Source organism: Herpailurus yagouaroundi, unplaced genomic scaffold, assembly GCF_014898765.1.
Source record: "Herpailurus yagouaroundi ecotype Mexico unplaced genomic scaffold, PumYag 182, whole genome shotgun sequence".
NCBI classification, from domain to species: domain Eukaryota; kingdom Metazoa; phylum Chordata; class Mammalia; order Carnivora; family Felidae; genus Herpailurus; species Herpailurus yagouaroundi.
Genome location: NW_024412413.1, coordinates 45,370,370 through 45,394,205, shown reverse-complemented (window position 1 = coordinate 45,394,205; position 23,836 = coordinate 45,370,370). Strand labels below are relative to the sequence as shown.

Sequence of the window (23,836 nt, the reverse complement as noted above, 5' to 3'; positions counted from 1 at the left end):
GAAATACTGCCTGGCTTGGCCTCTAGGTAAATATTTCTTTGCACACCCTCCCTTTAATTGGCTGCTCATGTCCCTCCATCAGGCATAGCTCATTGTATCTCACAGGAAAAGAGCTCCAGTTAAGGTCCTTTCCTTTGTGTCTCCCTCTGTCCATCAATGTTCACTTTTCTTATGTGAGAACACAAAGGGGGACAGACAAAAGGCTCTTTTTGCTACGGTCTGTGTGTCTGGTTCAGAAACTTCATGTTTTCTTCCCCTAAAAACATAGATCCTAACTTATTGTCCATGTTCCCAAGTTATTATGGTCCTATTCCCTTTGTTCTTTATGATGCTTTTTGTATTCTTCTTACTATAAACTGTCCTGTGATAAGTTTTCATAAGCCAAAGTTATACCAGCCAGACCTGCCATTTTAGTGCTCAGTTACCAGCACAAGCATTTTGCAGACAGGTGAACCCAGCAGGGAGTCTGTACAGAGTAATGCAAAGGACGGGGCTGCCCAAACCTCGGGCAGGGAGGTGGGGGGCAGAGGTGAGGAATCCGGTTTGCTCCTGGTTTGTCATTAGACAGCTGTGGCTTTAGAGGAGTCAGTGTTTACTCCAAGTCTCAACCTTGTTTCTTTTTTTTTTTAATTTTTTTTTCAACGTTTATTTATTTTTGGGACAGAGAGAGACAGAGCATGAACGGGGGAGGGGCAGAGAGAGAGGGAGACACAGAATCAGAAACAGGCTCCAGGCTCTGAGCCATCAGCCCAGAGCCTGACGCGGGGCTCGAACTCACGGATCGCGAGATCGTGACCTGGCTGAAGTCGGACGCTTAACCGACTGCGCCACCCAGGCGCCCCTCAACCTTGTTTCTAAAGCAAGGGCAGTGCCCCCAAATCATCAGTGCTTACATCAGATATAACAGTCCAAAATTTAATACTTACTGTGCATGAACATAAAATCATACATCTTCCTTATGATTTGTCAACTTCTGGTTCTCCTTTGTTTATTAGTATATAGTTATTTGATTATTATAAAGCTTAAAGGGTATGTCTTCAGTTATTCATGTGTTCGGTAAGTATCTATCGAGCAGCTACTCTGTGTTGGAACTGTGCTAGATGCTAGACAGTGGGAAGGCAAAGTTCCTTCATTCAGCTAATGCCGGCCCCATTACTTACCTGGCACTGGGAATATGTGGTTCATGCCCTGACATACCCCAAAGGTTTGTGGTGGGGGCAGGGAGAGAGTGTAGGAGGGAGACAGGGATTGTTCAGAGTAATCACACAAAACTAAAAATGAAACTCAGAGAAGCGCAACCAAGAAACATGTGCTGTTCTGAGAGACTGTCATAGGGGATTTGACTAGATCAGAGAGACAGGGAAAACTTGCAGCCCTGAGAGCTAGTGGTGGAAATGAAGCCACATGGATATATTTGACTGAGGAAGGAAGACTGAGAGGAGTTAATGACTGCTTGGATATAAAGAGGGAAAAAGGAAGGCATTCATGACAATTCACCAGAATAATCCAATAGAGCTCAAACGTTTACACATATGAATTGCCAGAGATAACATTTTTAAGTCTACATCAAAAACTCTCCACCATATGTGAAAGTAATTGCAAGGATTTACCTTTCAGTATAGTGAAAATAGACATTTTTCAACAAAATTCGTTCAAAACTCTAAATGTATCCAATGGAGTTGAAACACCCTAGCTATTTTATACCTACCATTAGCCATTTAAAAATATGATTTATGTTCTTACTTAATAGCCACACATTTTATATTATTCTTTTCTCACCAAATTGTATTCTAATATAGGATATTTTTGCTAGAAAATCCTTTTGGATCACCCTATCATACTTTTCTGCAACAAGAAACACATATCACACATACAGACACACACATACACATAGTTTTTTCATGTCATAAAATCCTGTGTTAATTTTTTTTCTAAATTGAGTTTTCATTATAATGGTTACTTGTATATGATTGATCAACATAAACACATGGCAAACTTTGATAAATAATCTCCTAACATAAAAATAAAAATTGTTAAAGATGTAAAATTTGAGATTGGCCTTTTTATTTCCCAGTTTATATATTCACAGACAAATATTACTCACTGCTAGAATAAGAAAAGTATCACCATGTTTTATGTTAAAGTAGAAACTTAAAAACTTTTTTATATATTTTATTTATTTTGAGAGAGAGAGAGAGAGAGAGAGCGCGCGCGCACACACAAGTGGGGGAGGGGCAGAGAGAGAGGGAGACAGAATCTGAAACAGGCTCCAGGCTCTGAGGTGTCAGCACAGAGCCCAACATGGGGCTCAAACCCATGAACTGTGAGATCATGATCTGAGCCAAAGTCGGACCCTTAACCAACTGAGCCACCTAGGCACCCCATTACCGAGAAACTTTATACAGAAAACTAAATAGATAGGAATGGAAGGTGTTATATTATAGCAATGTAACACTTCTTTTGTCTTTCCGAGTGTTGTGCCAAAAATTACATAGGAATTGATCACCAAAATTTTTAAATTATCACCTGACAATTTGCTTGGGCATTTCTTCAGATTTTGTGGAAACAAAGAATTAAAACAAAAATTGAAAAGTCATTTTCTAGATATCAACATCAGTATTTTGACTTTTTACTTGATATTGCAGTACAATGCATCCTCAGAAGATACAAGATGAGTGAATGAGAAATATGCCTTTCTCCTGGAAAATGAGGGAAAGTGGAAGAAGGGTTTTTATGAAAAGAGAAGTATCTATATGAACGTTTAGAATGTGGAACTTAATTGCTGTAACACTACCTATAGCCTTAAAGGAATAATGAATAAAGATATTCTTTAAGAAGTCTTACCTGCAGAGACAGGAACACTTCATTTTAAAGGCCATGGGACTAGGATGTGGGTAGAAATGGCAAGAGTGAGAGATATATTAATTTGTCTAGGGAGAGAATATAACGTAGGGAAAGAGTTCAAGGTGAAGAATTGAGAAATCACAATATTGAACAGCAGCTGGGTAAAATCCAGACATGAGTTATAGCCCTTGAAGCTTAACATTTCCAGTGTATTCTAAAATTGTTTTATTTCCTCTACCAATTTTCATATTTTTAAATTTATTATTAATCTTTTTCATTATAAATACAATCTAAAGATGGAGATCTGTAGATATAAATATGTAAAAATGGTAGTCAAAAATATGTGTAGAATTTATTCTTATAAATGTCCCCAGAAACCTGTATAATTCTTAATTTTACTTTCACTCATTTCTCCTTGAAAAATACAACTATTTGCACTCTATTTTGCCTTATAAAATAAGTTTAGTTCAAAATAGATTTTATGATTTTCTCATGTGTATTTAAAATTTTACTCAAAGCAGGGGCACCTGGGTGGCTCGGTCAGTTAAGTGTCCGACTTCGGCTCAGGTCATAATCTCTGGAATAATTCACAATTACCATAAAAATCATCACCATCCTTCACAACATATTTAACATGCTACGTCACTCATCATGATGGATGCAGTGGTACAGGACCAGGTTCCTGGGTCCACATTTGGATAACGGTGTATCTGGTTGATAGCAGACTTGGTTTTTAACTTTCAGCTTTATTTCTAAAATAAAGTAGTAATAGCATAGTTCTTCCATAATGATACGTATTCTTAATCAGTATTAATTCAGACTCTTACAGTACTTGACTCAAGTACCACATATATCTTGAGCATCTCAGGCATCATTCTGAAAGACCCCAGAGATCCAATGATGAACCAAAGGAAACGGTTTCTGCCTTCCTGGAGCTTATAGCCCAGTGGAGTAGAGTGTGACTAATCGGATGTCGTAAGAAACACTATACGATTTTAACTGTATTGAGAAGCCAGAAGGGAGATTTATAAGAAAAGGACAATTTGACCTGTCAGTGAGACTGACATTCTGGTGGAGTGACAGCTGACCTGAGGCCTACAGGAAAAACACACATTCCTCTGGCAAAGGGAGAAAAGAGATGTTCAACAAAAGACACAGTGTACGAGAATGGCCTTCTTCTTCAACATTGTTTCTCAAGATTAAAATCTTGGTACTTTCCAAAAGTTTAGCTGTTTAGGCAGAGTATGTACTGACCCAAGGACACCCTTAGAAATCTTGCAATTTTTTTTTTTCAGTTAATCATGTTTGTTGTGTTTATATTTGCTGAGGAGAGCAAAAATCCCAGTTAATTGATTATGCACTTTCATCAAAACTTTAGGAATTCTCTCTTCTAAAATTAGAGTGTGTTACCAAACAAAAGTGTTCTGGAAAAGCTGCATAGAAGAAAAATCATATATGAAATGTAGGAAGTGTGCCTGCTCTCTGAATTAATACAAGTGTGAATTCCTTTGTCAAACTAGAAATCTTCTTCATAACCAGCAATCCTATCTGATTTGTCATTTGTATAAGTAGAGGTCATATATTAAGTAGTGGCTACACCTATATAGAAACAAGGGCCTTATTATCTATCTTTTCCTAAGTTTCTCTGGAATCACACTGAAAGGACCACCTCTCCTGGCCATTTGGAGAATTCAGTACGTGCTAGTTGAGTTCAGTCCATCACGGGAAAAATATTCGACTAAATGACCTACCTACTTGAGGGACTCACTAATCTAGATGTATTTTTTTAATTTACTTTTTGGTGTAGCAGGAACTTTAATTGCCTCAAGAGCTAATATAACTTCATTAAGTGCGTATTTCTATTCATTTTCTTATCATCATATTTAGTTTCTAATCTAAATACATTAACGATTTTATATTCTAATATAAAATTCAGAAACAATCTTACGCTTCTTTTCTTTTTCCTGACGCTTTTGGCTTTTTCCTGACATTTAAATTTAAAATATATATATATATATATATATATATATATATATATATATATATTACAGCCATGCGTAGAGGCGAGTAGTCAATAGTATTTTTTAAGGTATTTTAATTTTTACAAAAGCATGCTTTTGAAGGTGACTTGATTTAATTTAACTGTTTTTATTTCCAGTATGATTGGTATTCCCCCCCATTTCTGCCAATAGTAATCTTCCTATCATGCTCATATTGTTTGCCTGATATTATACCAATTTCGGGCATAACGCTATTGAACTTTTGTACCATCTATCAAAAGATATGCTTATTGATCACTTATAGAATGGCTCTATTTTAACTACCTGCCCGTTTGTCACAGTACAAGTGCTAAGTGAGTATGGATTTACATGGACAACACAGGGAGCAAAGTTGATTAACTCACAGTAGTGATCATTATTATTTACTAAGCCAGAGCTGGAGCACCAACAGAAATATTTGCAGCTTCCAAAACATTTTTACTTACTCACAGAGAGTAGATTATACTAACGGATTCCGGTTCGGGTTTATTACAACTGCTACCAACCACAATAAAGAAGAAATTTCCTCTACATTTTCCAAAAATAATATAAACACTGAGAAACACTTCAGTAATAATAACAATATTCCCTTTTTATTTTTTCCCCTTGTGATTAAGACTTAGGATAGATTCTCTATATATGATTCATTCTATCTCAAAATGAAAATGAAAATAATTCATGTTAGTCTTTCTAATGATAGTGTGATAATGCTTAGTATTGTGATAATGCTGACGAAAAATGCTTTATAAGCATTAAATATTGTTCTTTGATATATATTTGAAAATATCTAAAAGTGAGAAAGAACTTTGATGACTTGTAATTTCTTGGCCATAACAGGAAAAATAAAAGCACATGCACACACTGTCATGGGTTGAAGGGTGACCTCTAAAAGATGTGTCTAGGGGCACCTGAATGGCTCAGTCAGTTAAGCGTCTGACTCTTGATTTTGGCTAAGGTCACTATCTCACAGTTCATGAGTTTGAGCCCCACATCAGGCTCTGTGCTGGCAGTGTGGAGCCTGCTTGGGATTCTCTCTCTCCCTCTCTCTCTGCCCCTTCCCTGCCCTCTCTCTCTCTCTCTCTCTCTCTCTCAAGAATAAATTTTTAAAAGTTTAATAAAAGTTAGGTTTAAATAAATCCTAAACACTATCTATCAATATGACCTTATTTGGAAATAGGGTCTTTGCAGATGTAATTAAGGATTTTGCAATGAGATCACATGGATTTAGCGTAAGCCCTAAGGCAGAAATTGAAGTAATTCATTTACAAGTTTGGGGATGGCTAGGATTGCTGGATGCACAGGAAGCTAGAAGAAGGCATAGAACAGATTCTGTGGAGCCTCCAGAAGAAAGCGATCCCGCTGACACGTTGGTGTTAGACTTCTGTCTATAGGAAATGTGAGAGAATACATTTCTGTTGTTTTAAGCCACTAAATTGGTGGTAATTTGTTAGGGATTATAAAAGCTCTAGTAAATGCATACACACATCTTCAGCCTCTCATATTTGAAACTTGGTTTGTAATCAACATTTTGCATTGTTATTCTTTCTTTGATGGAAAATCAAGGAATGGCACAGAGACACAGTTGAACTTTTAACTTTCCTTAACTTCTTCCTTCAGGTTTTTATCAAGAACGGGATACTGAGAAGGCACTTCTTACTCCTCACAAAATTCAGACAAAAGTACTATCATCAGTCTTCATCCAATTCTTTTTGTAAATGTGTAAAATACATGGGAATGGTCAGTGGTATGAAAATAGAATAATTATGTGGCGATATCCCTAAAATTCACTGCAAAAAACCCATTTCATTTCTTAGGATCCCTTCTAAATATTTTGAAAGAGTCTCTTCTTTTTTCTTTTTCATGACTTGAGATTCTTCTTATAATTGAAATTTCAAATATAAAAAAATTGAGTGACTTCTATTTTATTTTCATATATAAATAAATGTTATTTATTTTTTTCTGCAATATAGAGGGCAGGCATCCAATATACACCCTGCTTCCTTGTGTATGCAGAGTACCTGCCGGTTACATGTACATGTAAATACATATATTTCAGTTATTGCAGAAAATCAAAAAATTTGTGTCTTTTAAAATTGTTTTTAATGTTATTCATTTCTTGAGAGAGAGAGAGAGAGAGAGAGAGAGAGAGAGAGGGAACGCAAGTAGAGGAGGGGCAGAGAGTGAGGGAGACACAGAATCCGAAACAGGCTCCAGGCTCTGAGCTGTCAGCACAGAGCTGGACGCGGGGCTCGAACCCACAGACCGCGAGATCATGACCTGAGCCAAAGTCGGACGCACAACCAACTGAGCCACCCAAGCGCCCCAGTTTGTGTCTTTTCAAAAGTATGTTTTTCTTATATTTATCATCTGCCAGTGCAAAATATGCCTTTTGGCCTTATTTTGTAATTTTATCATTCACTTTTGCCATTCCCCTTTCTTCCAGGACCCAGCTTATTGTTTTTTTTCCCAATAATTTTCTAATACCTTATATAACAGGAATAGATTCTTTTTAACTATTTTTTTTAATTTTTTTTTCAACGTTTATTTATTTTTGGGACAGAGACAGACAGAGCATGAACGGGGGAGGAGCAGAGAGAGAGGGAGACACAGAATCGGAAACAGGCTCCAGGCTCTGAGCCATCAGCCCAGAGCCTGACGCGGGGCTCGAACTCACGGACCGCGAGATCGTGACCTGGCTGAAGTCTGACGCTTAACCGACTGCGCCACCCAGGCGCCCCTTTTTAACTATTTTTAATTATCAAATTTAATTAAATTTATCCTTATTCCTTAACGCATGTGCACGCTCACTCACACACACACACACACACACACACACACACACACACACACATATGAGGTTTACCAGGGATTTCACTGCTTTTCACAGAAAGGTCAAAGTGAAGTTAAAGAACATCTAGAGCACCTAGGATTTGATACAAATAAGAATACTTCTGTATTTTTAAAAAGTACAGCATTTTTTTTGTTGTTGTTAGTGACTCTACTAGTTAAACCTCTGAAAACCTACAGAATTACATGTTGGTTAGTGTGCATACACACACACACACACACACACACACACACACACACACACACAAATAGTAAATTTTACTTTTGACCGAAGTAAAAATCTACTTTTAGTTGGGGACATTGCTAGTGAGAAAAATACATTACTTATTGCCTTCCCATGACAGCTTAGTGCTTATGACTAAAAAAATTAACTAAATTGTCATAGTTGATTCTTCCCCGGGCTGGAGAATCAGCCTTGTTAACTTCAGTGACCTTGATAGTGCATTAGAAATGAAAGTAAACCACATTTGCACAAGCCCTCACATTTATAGATGTAGTATTTTGATGGATAAAATAAATCTGTGTAATTTCCAACCTTTCTATGAAGAATACAAAAGACAATGAATGTTGCTATAAATTATTCCTGGGCAATAGGAGTTATTTGTCAAGGTGGAGCCCAATGTCATCCAGTGGGGTTTTTATAAACACTCAGGCATGGGTCATGATTTGAATGAGAACAGTGCTTATGGATTGCTGATGTTACTAATGTGTCATCCCCATCATTATCTCCTGTCTTCCTAGTTAATGTACTGATTACTAATCATCATGATTCAGACAACACCATTATACACATGTAAATTTAGACTTCTTATCACAGCAGGTTTACAGTGCTATGACCATAGTTGAATGAAAGAAACTTAAAGATCACAGCTCAAGACAGAGCAGATTCTTTGAGAAGCCATGGATAATGGGCACCTGATAATCAGGAAACCATTAATCTTGTCTTTTTTTTTTTTTTTTTTTTTTTTGAGAGAGAGAGAGAGACAGAGAGACAGAGAGAGAGCTGGAGAGAGAGAAAGCAAGAGAAGGAGAATCTTAAGCAGGCTCCACACCCAGCAGGGAGCCCTACTCAGGCACAATCTCACAACCCTGGGATCATGACCTGAGCTGAAATCAAGAATCACATTTAGCTGACTGAGCCACCCACACGCCCCCAATTATTTCATCTTTAACACAAGCGTCTATAAATAGGGCAATTAATCAGCCATTTCGCAACTTCTACTACAATTGTATACCTCTAAAGTTTTAAATGATGTTATAGTCTTAGAGCTATTTATATTAGCAGGCTCACTGTTTCAGAGTGAGTCATCAGAGGTATCTTATTTATTTATTTTTTTTTTTACTTTTGTTAGGAAGCAGTTTGATTTTTTTTTGAGCTCTCATGGGTATAATTGATTCTGGATGTCATGAGGTTCTGAGTTATGAAATGTTAAATAGCAGTGTTCTAGGCTTTTCAGTAGAGTGTTTAAAATCCAGGCCAAAGAAACAGTTTAATCAAATCAGGTCGCAAATTCTCTAATTATTTGCTTTTTTCCCATTGACTTTTCTGGAGGTATTTGTCACTGCCTGTCTTTGTCATCATCGTGCTGAATTTTCTGGCCTCTCTGTACATTTCTCACTTGTGTCTTTTCTTTCTACCTTTTCTTTGATGTCTCCTTCTTTTTATCCTCATTGTAATATTGTCTGAGCCACCTAGTTTCTTACGTTTTGTGCTTTAACAATTATATTTAAAAAGTGGTTTTATAGCCTAAATATTTACCCTCACCAAACCTCTTCCTTCCTACCCTGTAGAAATAAGAGCTGCTTTATATATGGGACTTAAAAATTTTAAGTGTAATTTCATATATATTTTTTCAGCTTAAGTAAAGTGAATGTCACTTTTAAAGTACATTTATTTTAGTTATAAAAGTCATTTTAAAGGAGTGCTGTTATCTTAAAATATAATCTTTTGATAAATTCAGGATATTAACAGTTAAAATGAGCCCCCTTCAGCAATCATTTTTCCTTTCTTCAGGAAAGAACAGCATATACCTCTTTGCAAATATGCAAAATTAAAATATAAATAGGTATTGAACATTTCAGAACCCAGGAATTTTTTTTTAATTTATATATGAAATTTATTGTCAAATTGGTTTCCATACAACACCCAGTGCTCATCCCAAAAGGTGCCCTCCTCAATACCCATCACCCACCCTCTCCTCCCTCCCACCCCCCATCAACCCTTAGTTTGTTCTCAGTTCTCAACAGTCTCTTATGCTTTGGCTCTCTCCCACTCTAACCTCTTTTTTTTTTTTTTCCTTCCCCTCCCCCATGGGTTCCTGTTAAGTTTCTCAGGATCCACATAAGAGTGAAACCATATGGTATCTGTCTTTCTCTGTATGGCTTATTTCACTTAGCATCACACTCTCCAGTTCCATCCACGTTGCTACAAAAGGCCATATTTCATTTTTTCTCATTGCCACGTAGTATTCCATTGTGTATATAAACCACAATTTCTTTATCCATTCATCAGTTGATGGACATTTAGGCTCTTTCCATAATTTGGCTATTGTTGAGAGTGCTGCTATGAACATTGGGGTACAAGTGCCCCTATGCATCAGTACTCCTGTGTCCCTTGGATAAATTCCTAGCAGTGCTATTGCTGGGTCATAGGGTAGGTCTATTTTTAATTTTCTGAGGAACCTCCACACTGCTATCCAGAGCGGCTGCACCAATTTGCATTCCCACCAACAGTGCAAAAAACCCAGGAATTTTAAATATCTTTGGTTGGCCTATTATCCACCAGGTTTATCCACTCTATCTTTTGAGGACTAAAAGGTCATGAATACTGGTTTAGCATTTCTTTTGTTATGCCTAAGTTTCAATAGGAATGAACTTGCACCATGCAGACACAAGTGGGCGGAGCCCCTAAAACAGCAACCCTCGCTGCTGTGGGAAGGGTGCCGGCCAACCGCGTGGCTGCCTAGTGTTCTTCCCACCCGTCATGGTCGCATACTTCACCTGGATTCTGCTCTCCCTTTGCTAGGATTCTTGTAGAGAAGAGATGCTATGAAACAATACTGCTTCTGGTTGCCAGGGTGTTTATATGGATTCAGTGGCACGTTTGATTGACAAGTATACCGGTCAAGTTAGGTGGGATTATAAAAGTGTATTTTATTGTAATGCCTTAAACTTCATGTATTGTCAGTCATGTTTTTATAATTACTCATTTCACTTGTAGAGAGGTTGTCTAAAAACTTAATATCTGCTTTCATTTTAGTCCTGTACTCTTTCGGGAAAGATGGAGAAAGATATTTGTTGCCACTTCGTACTACTACTTATAGTAATAAAACTGACAAGGGGGATGTCATTACCACATATTGAGACAATTTTCTATGTACCTTGCACTTGGCTAGGCACAGCATTTAGATAACACTCATACTGAGCCCCTGATAGGTACCAGGCACTGTGCTGCACTGGATAAACATTATCGCATTTAATTATTGTAATAACCTTGTAAAGAATTATTTTTCCCATTTTCCAAATGAGGAAACTGACGCTTAGGTGCAAAAAAGACACATATTCTTTCTAAACAGCTTTAAGTTTTATTCAAGATAGTTTTCTCAGGAGCAGCCAAGGGACAAAGGAATGGAGATGGAATGAGAGAAGCAATAGGGACTATTGTGAACAGGATAGACCTTTGTAAACGCAGGTTATTTTTCAGTCTGATATTTTAAAGTCAGGGATTACTCAGGAAGAAGTAAAAGTGCTAGTACTTAAAAGGTCAAACAAGATTCAGAATGTTGGTGAGGAAGCCTCAACCAAAGCTATCTTTTAACTTTTAGATTAGGCAAGTGATTTTTCAAATGAATTAATTAAATGCAAATTAATTGAAATAAATTAAATGGTAGGCCACACTCTATATTCATGTTTGGTGCCACTGAAATAAACAGGGGCTCTTAGAGTGATTTCAGAAATTTTTTTCATTGTCATTGAAAATAATTAAATCCACATCGCTAATGAAAAGAATCTTGTACTAACAGAGCAGGAAGGGACTTTAGAACTCTTGTACTTTAGCCTTATCAAATTAGGGTGAAAAATGAAGCCCAAAGCAATGACCTTGACTTGCCCAGTCCTGGAGGCAGTTATTGGTCCAATTAGGTCTACTGAGAACCTGCTTAGAAATAGACTCATATCATGATTAAGCATCAAAATTATATTTTAAAATAATATGTTTTTTTCCCTTTGGCAAATATAATTTCCTCTGGGAGATATTTAACTGTACTATCAGAATTGTTTTTGCATATTATTCAACAACATTTTTCAGTATTGGAATATGTTTTACTCTAATAGTAACAGACTTGTGTCTTTACAAGTGTAATTACACATTTATTTATCATATTTTCAAAGTAATTGTAATATTTCTTAAATGGTTAAATTTGAAATATATGAATTAAGAAAAGAAAGACTAGTTACCTATAATTCCCCAACCCAAAAGCAAATATTAATAGTCTCTTGATTTTTCTTTTAGTTTTTTTTTTAATATTTTATTTATTCTTGAGAGAAAGAGAGACAGAGCATGAATGAGGGAGGGGCAAGAGAGGGAGACACAGAATCTGAAGCAGACTCCAGGCTCTGAGCTGTCAGCACAGAGCCCGAGGTGGGGTTCGAACTCACAAGCCATGAGATCATGACCTGAGCCGGAATTGGACGCTCAACCGACTGAGCCACCCAGGCGCCCCATTTTCTTTTAGTTTTTTTAATCTAATGTACACATTATGTTTTTTTTTTAATTAAACTTGTGGTATTATATATGTATTATACTCATCCTTAATAATATATTTCATTATATTAAATAATGTATTTTACCATATTATTAAATATTACTCTATAATTTATTATTCTTAGTAACTATTTATATCTTAATTTAAACCAGTCCCTTATTGTTATTGTAGATATGTCCTGATGTTTAATTTTTTTTAAGTTTAGTTATTTATTTGAGAGAGAGAGCACACGGGAGTGCAAACTGGGGAGTGGCAGAGAGAGAGAGGGAGAGAGAGAATCTCAAGCAGGCTTTGCACTGTCAGCGCAGAGCCCCATGTGGGTCTCAATCCCAGGAACCTTGAGATCATGACCTGAGCCAAATCAAGCGTAGATGCTTAACCTACTGAGCCACCCAGGTGCCCCTGATTTCTTGCCTTAAAAAAACAATGTAGCAGAGAAAACTTTTAGAGCAAAATCTTTGGAAATTTTTCTAATTATTTATCTTAATTTATCAACCTACTTCACAATTTTCCATTTAATAATTAAAATTCCAATTTACTAAGATTTAAAATACTAGTCTCATTCCACCATCATTATTTAACTCAGTAAAAAAAAAAATCTTATAAAAGTTGCATGCCTCTATTTTTCCACCTACTTAATTGTTTTAACTCCTACCCCAAAGCATTTTGTTTTTGTGCGTTTGCTTTTGGCAAAGTAAAAAAGGTTAAACATATCACCAAAATACAAAATAGATTATTTCAAGGTGATACTTTTTAGGCTTTTAGAATTTTTATGCTTTCAAAACTTGTACTGTACAAATGAACTCCGTCATGATCCTGTTTAAAATGAGAATAGAAAAAAAATATGGTGTAAGTTATACTAATTAGGTAATAATTTCTGCAATGTTATATCCTAGAAAATATCAAGACACTTTTGGCTAAGGCTTACTCCGTTCATCTCTTACAAAGGCAACTAGAGAGACTAGGCCTGCTCCTCTCTATGTATACATAGAGAATGTATACATACATTTCTGTATGTATACACATACAGAAAAACAAGCACAGCTTTCCTTCTCAGATAATAAAATTCCATTAAAATATTTGCTTCTGAGGAAGCAGTTAAAAAGAAATGACTGTGGGATATTCACATGCTCATAGGCAATTTCCATGATCACGAAAAGGATCCCTGTCTCCCTGCAAGCCTGGTAGGAAGGATCTCACAAAACTCATTTGTACTGCTCATAACTATGGGTCCTGTGGGGTGCGCAGCCTATGCTTTCCAAACAAATGAGCTTCTCCATTTGTTCCTAATGACTTTGGTTTACACAAAGAGATCTTAAACTGTCCCCAGAGCAATCATTTTGCTAAAATGCTATTAGAACATCTTTACAAATTTAGCAACAAAGGGGGCTTCATTAACAATGGAAATCATTGGGAACCAAGGCCCTTAGTAAATTCAAGTCTCACCAGTCTTGTTTTATCTTCAGTGATGAGTACAATAATCTTGTGAACTATACCTTGACTCCTTATCTGGTGGGTGGGTAAGGAAGATAGGGAGCCGATGCCGTGGGGAGAGATGCTGGAAAAACCAGAGCGGTATTCTGTGGTTAATCAGCTCTGTCCTTCCTCTTGGAAGGAGCCTTGTGAACCTTAAGCAATGCATGTGCCTAGCAGCTGCTAATAGAGCCTTTTTTTTTTTTTTTTTTTTTTTTTTCCTGAGAGGTTGGGGATTTGCAGCTGAAACTGAGCACTGTTTTTCAATGGACCATCAACAGGGTTTAGATTATATATGTAAACATATGTGTGTCTCGTTTTCATAGTAATCAAATTTGATACATCTGCCGTGCATGGAAGGACAGCTGCTGGCAAGCCTGAAAGTTGACCTGCAACTTCTGGCAGAACAAACCCAAATTATGGGGTCTTTCTCTTGGTTTGCGTCTGCAGCTTCAGATACGGAACCTGCCCCTATTCTGGGCAGCTTTGCTTTTAAAGACCTCCTTTGCGACAGACAACTTTCATTAGATTCCTTCAGGGTGATCTGTCTGTCGTTATATTCAACGCTTTATTGCTGAGTGCCCTTTTAAGGTTTTTTTTCCTCCTTGCTCTGTGTATGACCAGATTGCCATACAGCAGCTCCTTAAGTACCCCGCTAGCCTATGCCTTTATAGTCACCCAGAGGCTGCATTTTAACAAGTATCACTTCAGTGCTGGCTAACAGAATGGATACTTACGGTTGGAAATCCACTCTTGCCAACGTATTTCTCAAAGATGACTGATCAAACTGTGTTTTAAAAATTAATTAAAAAAGAGGTTAGAGGTGACAGTGTGGCCAGTTCAGCGCCGAGAGAATTATTGGTTGATTTAGAGAAAGACTAGGTTTCTTAACGTTCTTATTATAGTTAGTAAAGATGGGTATAATGTATCTACCATGATTACATGAGGTGGCAGTGATTTCTGAAGCTCTTTGCTGGTTTCTTCTGATGTTTGTGTTCCTTTTGGTTCTTTAAAAACAAAACAACCAACCAAAGTGCTTGCCTTCTAATGCCACAAAGAAAAAAATCTCCAGACAGCAAGGTTAAAATAACTTTTCTCCAAACACTCCAAATTACGTGTTGAAAGAGACAGAATGATATAGTTTTAGCTATCTGGGAACAATTAACTTTGTATGATACAAAAGGACAGAAGCAGAGCATGAGCAGGGAAAGAACAGAGAGGGAGGGAGACACAGATACCACAGCAGGCTCTAGGCTCTGAGCTGTCAGCACAGAGCCTGACATGGGGCTCGAACTCACAAACTGTGAGGTCATGACCTGAGCCAAAGTTGGATGCTTAACCCACTGAGCCACCCAGGCAACCAAAGGTCCTAAATCTTTAGAAGAGATTGTTTTATCTTGCTATCCAGAGAAAACACTTCTTATTAGCCACATTCAAATTATAAGTGAGAAATGTAAATAATAGATCACTGAATGTGACACAAAGCAGAAATGCATTTTTAACTTTTTGTAAATATTGGAGTGATCTATCAGAGAATTCAGTTTTTAAAATGTGAGGTATACTCTGAGACTTGAAAGAACAATATTTAGTAAAAAATAGCTATGGTAAAGTAAACATGAGCATTTACAGTTTATAAATGGCCAAGACTAATTAAATCCACTCACAGTTTCCCACTGCAGTATTTATTTTGAAGTCAAAGTCAAAATTAGTCTATTTTTATAGTTACTTTTATAAATGTAAGGAAAAAGAAATTTCTACTTTCTTAAAATTTACTACTTATATCTGTTTACTACCTGTATTGATAGTCTTCTGGATTCCAAAACTTGAAGAGCTCTTTGAGAAAAATAATTTTAGAGAGACTTGTCTAAGAATTTAGGACAAAGTGTTTGTTTTAATCAAATTAGTCCCTTCAACCTGGGCTTTCTTGTCATTCTTGGGTGTACCAATTATGACAGCACGATCATTGGTTGATAAGTATATTACTGTTTGTGGAAATATAAAGCATCCTCTTTGCACTGTTTTTTTAAGCATTTGTGTTCTGGTTTTTGTTTAAATATAGTATCAAGAGTGGAAACAAAAATTGCATTCAAAACTACCATTACATAAAGTACATTATTTTATTCACTCACTTGCCAATATTTTTGAATACTGTTACTATATAATATCATTCTCTTTCAGGTAGAAACTAATTAGCAAAATCATCTTTTTAAAAATTGACTGTAGTAAAGCAACATCTGTCTTTAGTTTAAATGCTATGAAGCTTTTCATTAACAGAAAACCACCATGGGTTGCTTCTTTAGAATACCACTAAATGTTAGAGACATCGTCTACTGTACGGGAGTCTCACTATTAGATGAGGATGTCTGGGAATTCATCTGGATGAAATTCCACTCTACCACAGCAGTTTCTGAGAAGAAAATATTATTGGAAGCCTTAACTTGCAGTGATGATAGGAACTTATTAAATAGGTGGGTCAATTGATTTTCTAAATCTATTTGTGTAATAAAAGTACTCTCTATTAACCAACCAATTGTGAACTCGATTGTGTTTCCTTGAATATATTGTAGTTACTCTAAAATATACTTTCTACAGCTAAGGAAAACTGCCATGTTGACTTGACTAAAGCTAGTTGAATTGAAAGATATACCTGTTTCTACCTAAACAGTAAGACAGTGTTTCATTATTAAAGGAGGTGTTTACTATAAAGATTTTTAAAACTAAGTTTAGGTCATTAAAAGAGAATTGTGATTTTCCACCTGCGAGATTTTTTCAGAATTTAATTAACAAGTTAATTAAAATACTACGAACTTGCTTTTCCCCCTTCTATAAACAGAAAGTTGTTCTATTGATAAATTGTGTTGGTAAAGTCTACACTGGCCTATTCTTTTGAAATATATGACAAATTAATGCATATAATTTTTTGAAGTTTTATAAAAATGCTTAAGTTATTGGGCTAAGAGTTTTCCTACAATTCTATCTTTAAAGGCTTCTGAATCTATCACTAAATTCTGAGGTGGTGTTGGATCAAGATGCAATTGATGTGATAATTCATGTCGCTCGAAATCCACATGGCCGAGACCTTGCCTGGAAGTTTTTTAGAGACAAATGGAAGATATTAAATACCAGGTAGAAATAAGAGTTCATTTGTACTTGAGTGAGTAAATTAGAGGTGATATATGAGACATAAAGACCCAACTTTTTGTGTTAAAACCAAGGCTTAGATAATAGAATTAGATTTTAAAATAGTCAACTAATATGGGTGTTGCCACTTCTGGGAAACTCAGAATTATTTTAACAATTCTATAGCATTATTCATGTTTTGAAGATTAAAAACTGTGATTATATATAGAAATGTGGGACTAAAAAGGTTTAGCAGTACAGTTTTTGTGGAAACTGTTAAACTGTCTAAGGTTGAAGAAATATCATAAAGCTTCTATATTCTGAATGTGTTGTGGAAAAAATGATTTATAAATCAGATACAATTATTATTTATATAACAAGAAAACTTTACTGCTGTAGAATTGTCTTAAGTTTCCTTTATTTTATTTTATTTTTTTTTATTGTTTATTTGTTTTGAGAGAGAGCAAGTGAGGGTGTGCACAAGTGGGGAAGGGGTAGAGAGAGAGGGAGAGAGAGAGAGAGAGACAGAGAGAGAGAGAGAATCCCAAGGAGGCTCCACACTGTTAGCACATAGTCTGATGTGGGGCTCAATCTCACCAAGCGAGAGATCATGATCTGAGCCTAATTCAAGAGTCAGAAGCTTAATTGACAGGCGCCCCTGTTTGAGTTTCCTTTAAATATAAATACCATAAACACCTGAAATGAAACCATGATTTGAATCATTGTATAGTTCTAGGTGCAGTAGAATTCATTCCTGAGACATCGTTTCATGGTGAGAATTCTTCAGCGTCAATTTAAGAAAATATTTCATTATGTATTTAAATATATTGTAATGAATGTTGATTTATTACTCTGACAATCTGTATGGCATTTTAAAATTAAATTTATTAAAGGGCATGTAGATGCCACATGTTTTCAAACTTAAATGTCCTCATACAATAAGCAGACCTATTGTTTTCTATCTCTTAAAAATTGGTGTGTAAACTTTGTTTTTAACAAACAACTTTATCAGTTGCCCTTGTATAAATAGTTCAATTTGAATGAATGTATCCTATTAAAACACATTTTTATCTACGGATATTTCATTGTCAGGAAGCACTAATATTCCTAGAAGACACACTGACTTTTTTGTATTTGCAGCTCAGAAATTGGAATGATTGGAAGATTAGAACTTGCTTTGCTGTCATGCATATAATGTAGTGAATAATCAGACAGAAAGCGAAATTAGTATATACAAGCAGTTCACTTTAAGGAGTATCAAATATCTGTCAATACACAATTTCTTTAGGGAGTGGTTCTGTATATCAGAGTTCAGCATAGTAGATGTATAGTTTAGTCCCTACCAAAAAACATTTGGTTCTTGATATGTTATTTTGTCTCACTGAGAGTCCCTGATCTCTAACTTAAAGATAGAAAGTTTGAGATTTCAACATACCTACAGATATGGAAGTGTTGAAAAACAGGATTTTCTTCATCCCTACTCTTCTATCGATCCTAGAACACTGGAATTCATGGAGGCACTGTCCAAGATGCTCCTTATTTCCTGCGCTAAAGATTCTCCCTGGCTTTTGTTGCCATCTACTCTAATGGTTTCAGTCACTCCCAAATCTATATCTCTTACTGAGACATTTCACCTAAGCTTCACCCTATGATAAGACAGTTGTCTGTTTGGACCTGCTGCTGAGGTGTACCTGCAAAGCTAAACCCATCATTTTCCTCCTGTCTTCATTTCCTCAGTAAATAATCCACCAATTAATCAAGCCAGACACTTGGAAAACTACATATACTCCCCACTTTTCCTTGCCATCTGTAACAATTAGGCTTAAGATATTGTCATTTTAACAAGTCCTAAAAGATAACCTGTGATAGGTATCCTTAGCACAATAGAGATCAGTAAAATGAGAAACCCTTCCAACACACTGACACAAATTGTTCCTTTCTATAGGTCAAGAGTCAGGAATTTATATCTGTGGTACAAGGATTATGCAATCCAAATAAACAACTCAATATTTTAATTTAATGCCTACATGAAAAAAATGCTAATATTTTGGGAGCATTTCAAAGAAATTTGGCTCAGTTTCTAAGCATGAAAAAGGAGAATGTCAATGTCAGTTGTAACTGACCAGACCAAAGGATCTGTGTGACATACTAATACTGCCCAAGTTTATCTTACAGTCCCATTTCCTTTTTTGGGATTTTTGTTTCCTTATAGTAAACTAGGTTACTTTAAGTTGAAAGTTTTAAAAAATTTCTTCCTTAGTCCTTAGATTGAAAATATAATAATTACTAAATCTAATTTTAAGTTTTTTTGTTTTTATTTTTGTTTTTGTTTACTACAATTTGGACCTCTCTAAAACACTTTGAGCCAAATCAGATGAGCATCTGATTGAGCATCTGATGGTGCCCCACAGCCATATCTCTATTCACCTCCCTGGCTAACCAGAGAAATGACTTTGAAATGTTTAGAGATCTTAATGGCAATAAGATAACATTAGTCAAATGGAGCCCTTGAAAAGTATTCTAAAAAAATCTTTAGAGTAATATTTCTTAAAGTACTGCCTATATTAACATAAAGCCTTTTTTTTTTTTCATCTTTCCAGGTATGGGGAGGCATTATTTATGAATTCTAAACTCATTAGTGGAGTTACAGAATTTCTTAATACTGAAAGTGAACTCAAAGAGGTAAATATTTTAATATGAGTTCTAATGCTTTTCTTTTATAAACATATGAAGGCATACATTTACTTTATTTTTTCAACAGATTCATATCCATTTCTTTAAAACACACACACACACACACATTCATGCTAAAGACTTTACTCAATTCATTATTTGCAAATGTATTTATATTATATTAAACATTAAATGCCTTTGAGAAATGTTTAAATGTAATGTTTCCCAAACTGGGGGACTCTACTCCAGAAATCTTTGATCCAATCAGTTGAGGAACAACCTGGTTTAGAAATAACAAAACTATCCTGTCACAATGACTCAGTATTTAGATACAAAGGATCAAGGCTGGTGTTAAGGTACAGAACTTGGGTCTCACTGCTTTGTGGACAGGCCTATACAGGAAGTAGATAACTGGATGTGATAATAATGCTTCATGCTATCTAGTCTGTTCAATAAAATGAATTCATATGTGTGACAGAGAATGTGTCTGACAATATATCTTGAGATTAATAGCTTAAAATTCTGCTTGATATGATTACACATGAATTTCACTGATGAAAATAAACAATTTTTTAAAGGATTAGTGTCCAGTTTGGAGTGTATCTAATGTTTCCTTCCTTTTTTATCTGGTTTATTTCTATGGAAATTTAAATCAGCTATTTTTTTTTTTTTTGACCATTAACTCACATTTGTAACACAGAGGGGTAGAAAATGGGGAGGAATAAATATGTAGGAGGGAGGAAAAAATATAGATACTTTGAAATGATTCAGATGAGCTGGGCTTCGACCATTTATCACTTTTTCGTCCATTGCGCAACTCTGTTGTAAAATATAGCTGAGATTTGGCATTGAGAATCATAGCTTCCTCAGCTCTCACTGACAGAACGCCTGAGGCTATGACCCAGAGATAATCATATTGAGCAGCATTTCCCTAGAAGCATCAACCCTGGCACCATCCGTAACATCTTCTAATATCTCCCAATGTTGTACGATTGTCCCCTATTCACTCACTTGGATCCCTGCAACACTAGGAGCTAAGCTAAGTCTCTGATTGTAATGATTTGAAATTCAATTTTTATCCCTGCTATGTGTTCCCAACCCTAAAGGATTTGGTTTTGAAAGCCGTAGCACATGTTTTACTATATATATTTTTTTTAATAAAGGAAGCTAAATGGGAAGGACTTCTTTCATACCCATATGAAACAGAAAGAAAGAACGATTGAATGAATGATTGCTTCCAATTTTCTCTGTATTCAAAGGAATTACTTTTAATTCCTTGATTTTATATTCAATAATTGGTGAGTGAAAGATTCATTTACTCACAACCTGAGAAGTCGAACACAGAAGTGAAAAATCTCTTCCACCTTTTCCTTCCCCTAGTCCTTCTCTCTTTTTGCTCCCTCCCTTCTCCTGTCTTCTCTCCTGTCTTTGCCTTTGCCCCTTTCTTGCAGTCTTTCACCTGTTCCCTCTCCCACTTCTTCCTCAAACTGTCTTTCATACTTCCCTTGCTTCAGTAATACCCAGGCCATGAAAAAATATCTTTTTTTTTAAGCTTATTTATTTATTTTGAGAGAGAGAGAGAGAGAGAGAGAATCCCAAGCAGGCTCCATGCTGTTAGCACAGAGCCTGACACAAAGCTTGAACCCACAAACCATAAGATCATGACCTGAGCCAAAAATCAAGGGTCAGTCACTTAACCCACTGAGCCACCCAAGTACTCTGAGAAAACATCTTTTAAATGGATATTAATTTGGGGCTCCTGGGTGGCTCAGTTGGTTGGGCATCTGACTTCGGCTCAGGTCATGATCTCATGGTTTGGGATTATGAGCCCCGCATCAGGCTCTGTGCTGACAGCTCAGAGCCTGGAACCTCCTTCAGATTCTGTGTCTCCCTCTCTCTCTGCCCCTCCCCCACTCATGTGCTCACTCTCTCTCTCTCTCTCAAAAATAAAAAAACATTAAAAAATTTAATAAAAAATAAATGGATATTAATTTGATGTTATCATATGCCGACCACTTTATTTATTTCACACATGGATTTCATATTTTCCACTTGATTTAATTGCTATTTGAAATGTCCCAAGATACCCCTATAATGAAAGGTGCAGTTTCAAAACTGAAACTAAATTGTGGCTTTTATTCCATTATCCAGCAAGCAGCTAACTTCACAATACTGTCCATGGCATAAGCAACGAATCCCTTCACCATCTAGATACTTGTGCTGACTTCTAGTTGGACAACTGCTGCCTGAGGCTTTTCCAGAGTTTCATTATCTAATCATTGTGTTTAAGATTGGGGACCACTGTTGTTGAGTGGTATGGGGGTTTACTTTGTATTGTTAATAACCCCCTTTCATTAAAATAAAAGGGGTTAGGAAATTCCAGACTCATCCTGTCATAACCAATGAGCTTCAGAAACAGAAAACCCAATATGCTCCCTTTGCATAGGGTATATTCTTATTTTCAAGAGTATCTAGATCAAAAGGGAATCAGCATCTTTATGAATTCTGAAAACTCAGTTGAGATTTTAATGATCCCCATCAGCCTTAGGGGCATTCGGTAAAGAAATGTGTATTGTTCCGAACTCCCTTCCCCAAAACTGCATTCTCGTACCTGACACTGGCAATTTCCTTCTAATTACATGGCTCCAGCAATTTGAACAATATTTCTCCATGAAACAGTGTGTTATTTCCTTAATTTTAAACTAATGGAAGTACAACCTGAGGGAGCCACGGAGGCCCTTGACAGTTTTTCATACTAATGTCTGTTAAGCAATTCTCTCCAGCACTCGTTTTTCTGCCTTTTTGAACCTAATCTACAACACGGCTGGGGAAGAACATAGATCCTGTGCATCACAGACACCTCACTTACAGTTTTAATGTTGAAAATATGAACCTCATAATAGGGCAATAGCTACTTCAATTCATTTATATAGTCACTGAGAGTATATTATGTTGTGTAATTTACTCTCCAAATAATTTATTTCGTGATGCTTAGGGTCTAGGTTACCCTAAAATAAGAGGTTTTTTTAATATTAAAATGTTTCCTAATAGAGAAATTAGCAAACATGTCTAGAAATTTTAGGCTAAGAACGGGAAGCACAAACAACGCTGACATCTTACTAAATGCTATTTTATAAAAATGTCTAAACTAGCAACATTTTCAAATAAAAGCACAAGATGGCATAAATATTTAGGAAACACAACAATAAAAGCTAATAACAGCAGAAAAGCTACCAAAGAGCTGCAGAAAGAAGCAAACTGGAATGCCAAGTGCCTTCCATCTACCTCAGGCCCTATAAAGTCAGGCAGGAGTCTGGAAGGTGCTATCATCACACCCCTGGTCCGGTTAGATGGCTGTTCTCACCATGCGTTTGTCAGAAAGGCTGTGGAAGAACATGAGTATAAGATCAATTTATGCCAGCTATGGAGAGTTGGGCCTTATGTGTTCTGATGAATAAGCTACTCCTAAGATTCAGATGAGTTACCTCAGGCTCTCTGAGCTCGTGAAGGAAGTTATTTAGTGCACTTAAATAGTGAGTTAGGAAATGAATCCCTGGGGACCCACCACTTAACATTTTTTTATTGATAGTTCTTTTGCAGGGTAATCTGACCTACTCTTTGTGTCAATAACTCATTCATATTCAAACCCATAGTTTGTCTTTGAGGAGGACTTAAGAGTTTTACTTCATGTGTTCAGCCTGTCTTGCCGTCTATTTCATCAAGGGGCCAAGAGCATGTTCCACAGAATCAAAGTTGCCAAAGGGTCATTTACCATTATCTGGCATATTTAGTACCGCCTAGGAAAGTATGTAATAGCACAGAATGTATTTCAAGAGGAGTAGATATAATTTTTTTCCTGATTGACATATACTACGTAAATAATACCACTGTAATATACATATGTAATATGCATGGCAATATACATATTTTTATAATAAAATATAATTCAAAACAGACCATGATGTATTATTTGTTGCTTTAGAAATATGGACTGAATTAGTCCAAACATATCAATACAAATGAATTATTGGATTAATCAGTTAAAGTTTAAAAATATGATTCAAATGTTTCTATTCA

The 23,836-nt window shown here is 36.1% G+C and overlaps 1 protein-coding gene across 1 annotated transcript in view; it reads left to right on the top strand.

Moving 5' to 3' along the window:
* The window catches only part of TRHDE (thyrotropin releasing hormone degrading enzyme), a 387,000-nt gene that overhangs the window by 358,439 nt on the left and 4,725 nt on the right, over nucleotides 1–23,836 (top strand). The window contains exons 16-18 of the mRNA XM_040491410.1: nucleotides 16,267–16,434; nucleotides 16,952–17,092; nucleotides 19,687–19,768. Of these exons, the coding sequence (XP_040347344.1) occupies nucleotides 16,267–16,434; nucleotides 16,952–17,092; nucleotides 19,687–19,768 (391 nt within the window). The remainder of the gene's footprint in view (nucleotides 1–16,266; nucleotides 16,435–16,951; nucleotides 17,093–19,686; nucleotides 19,769–23,836) is intronic.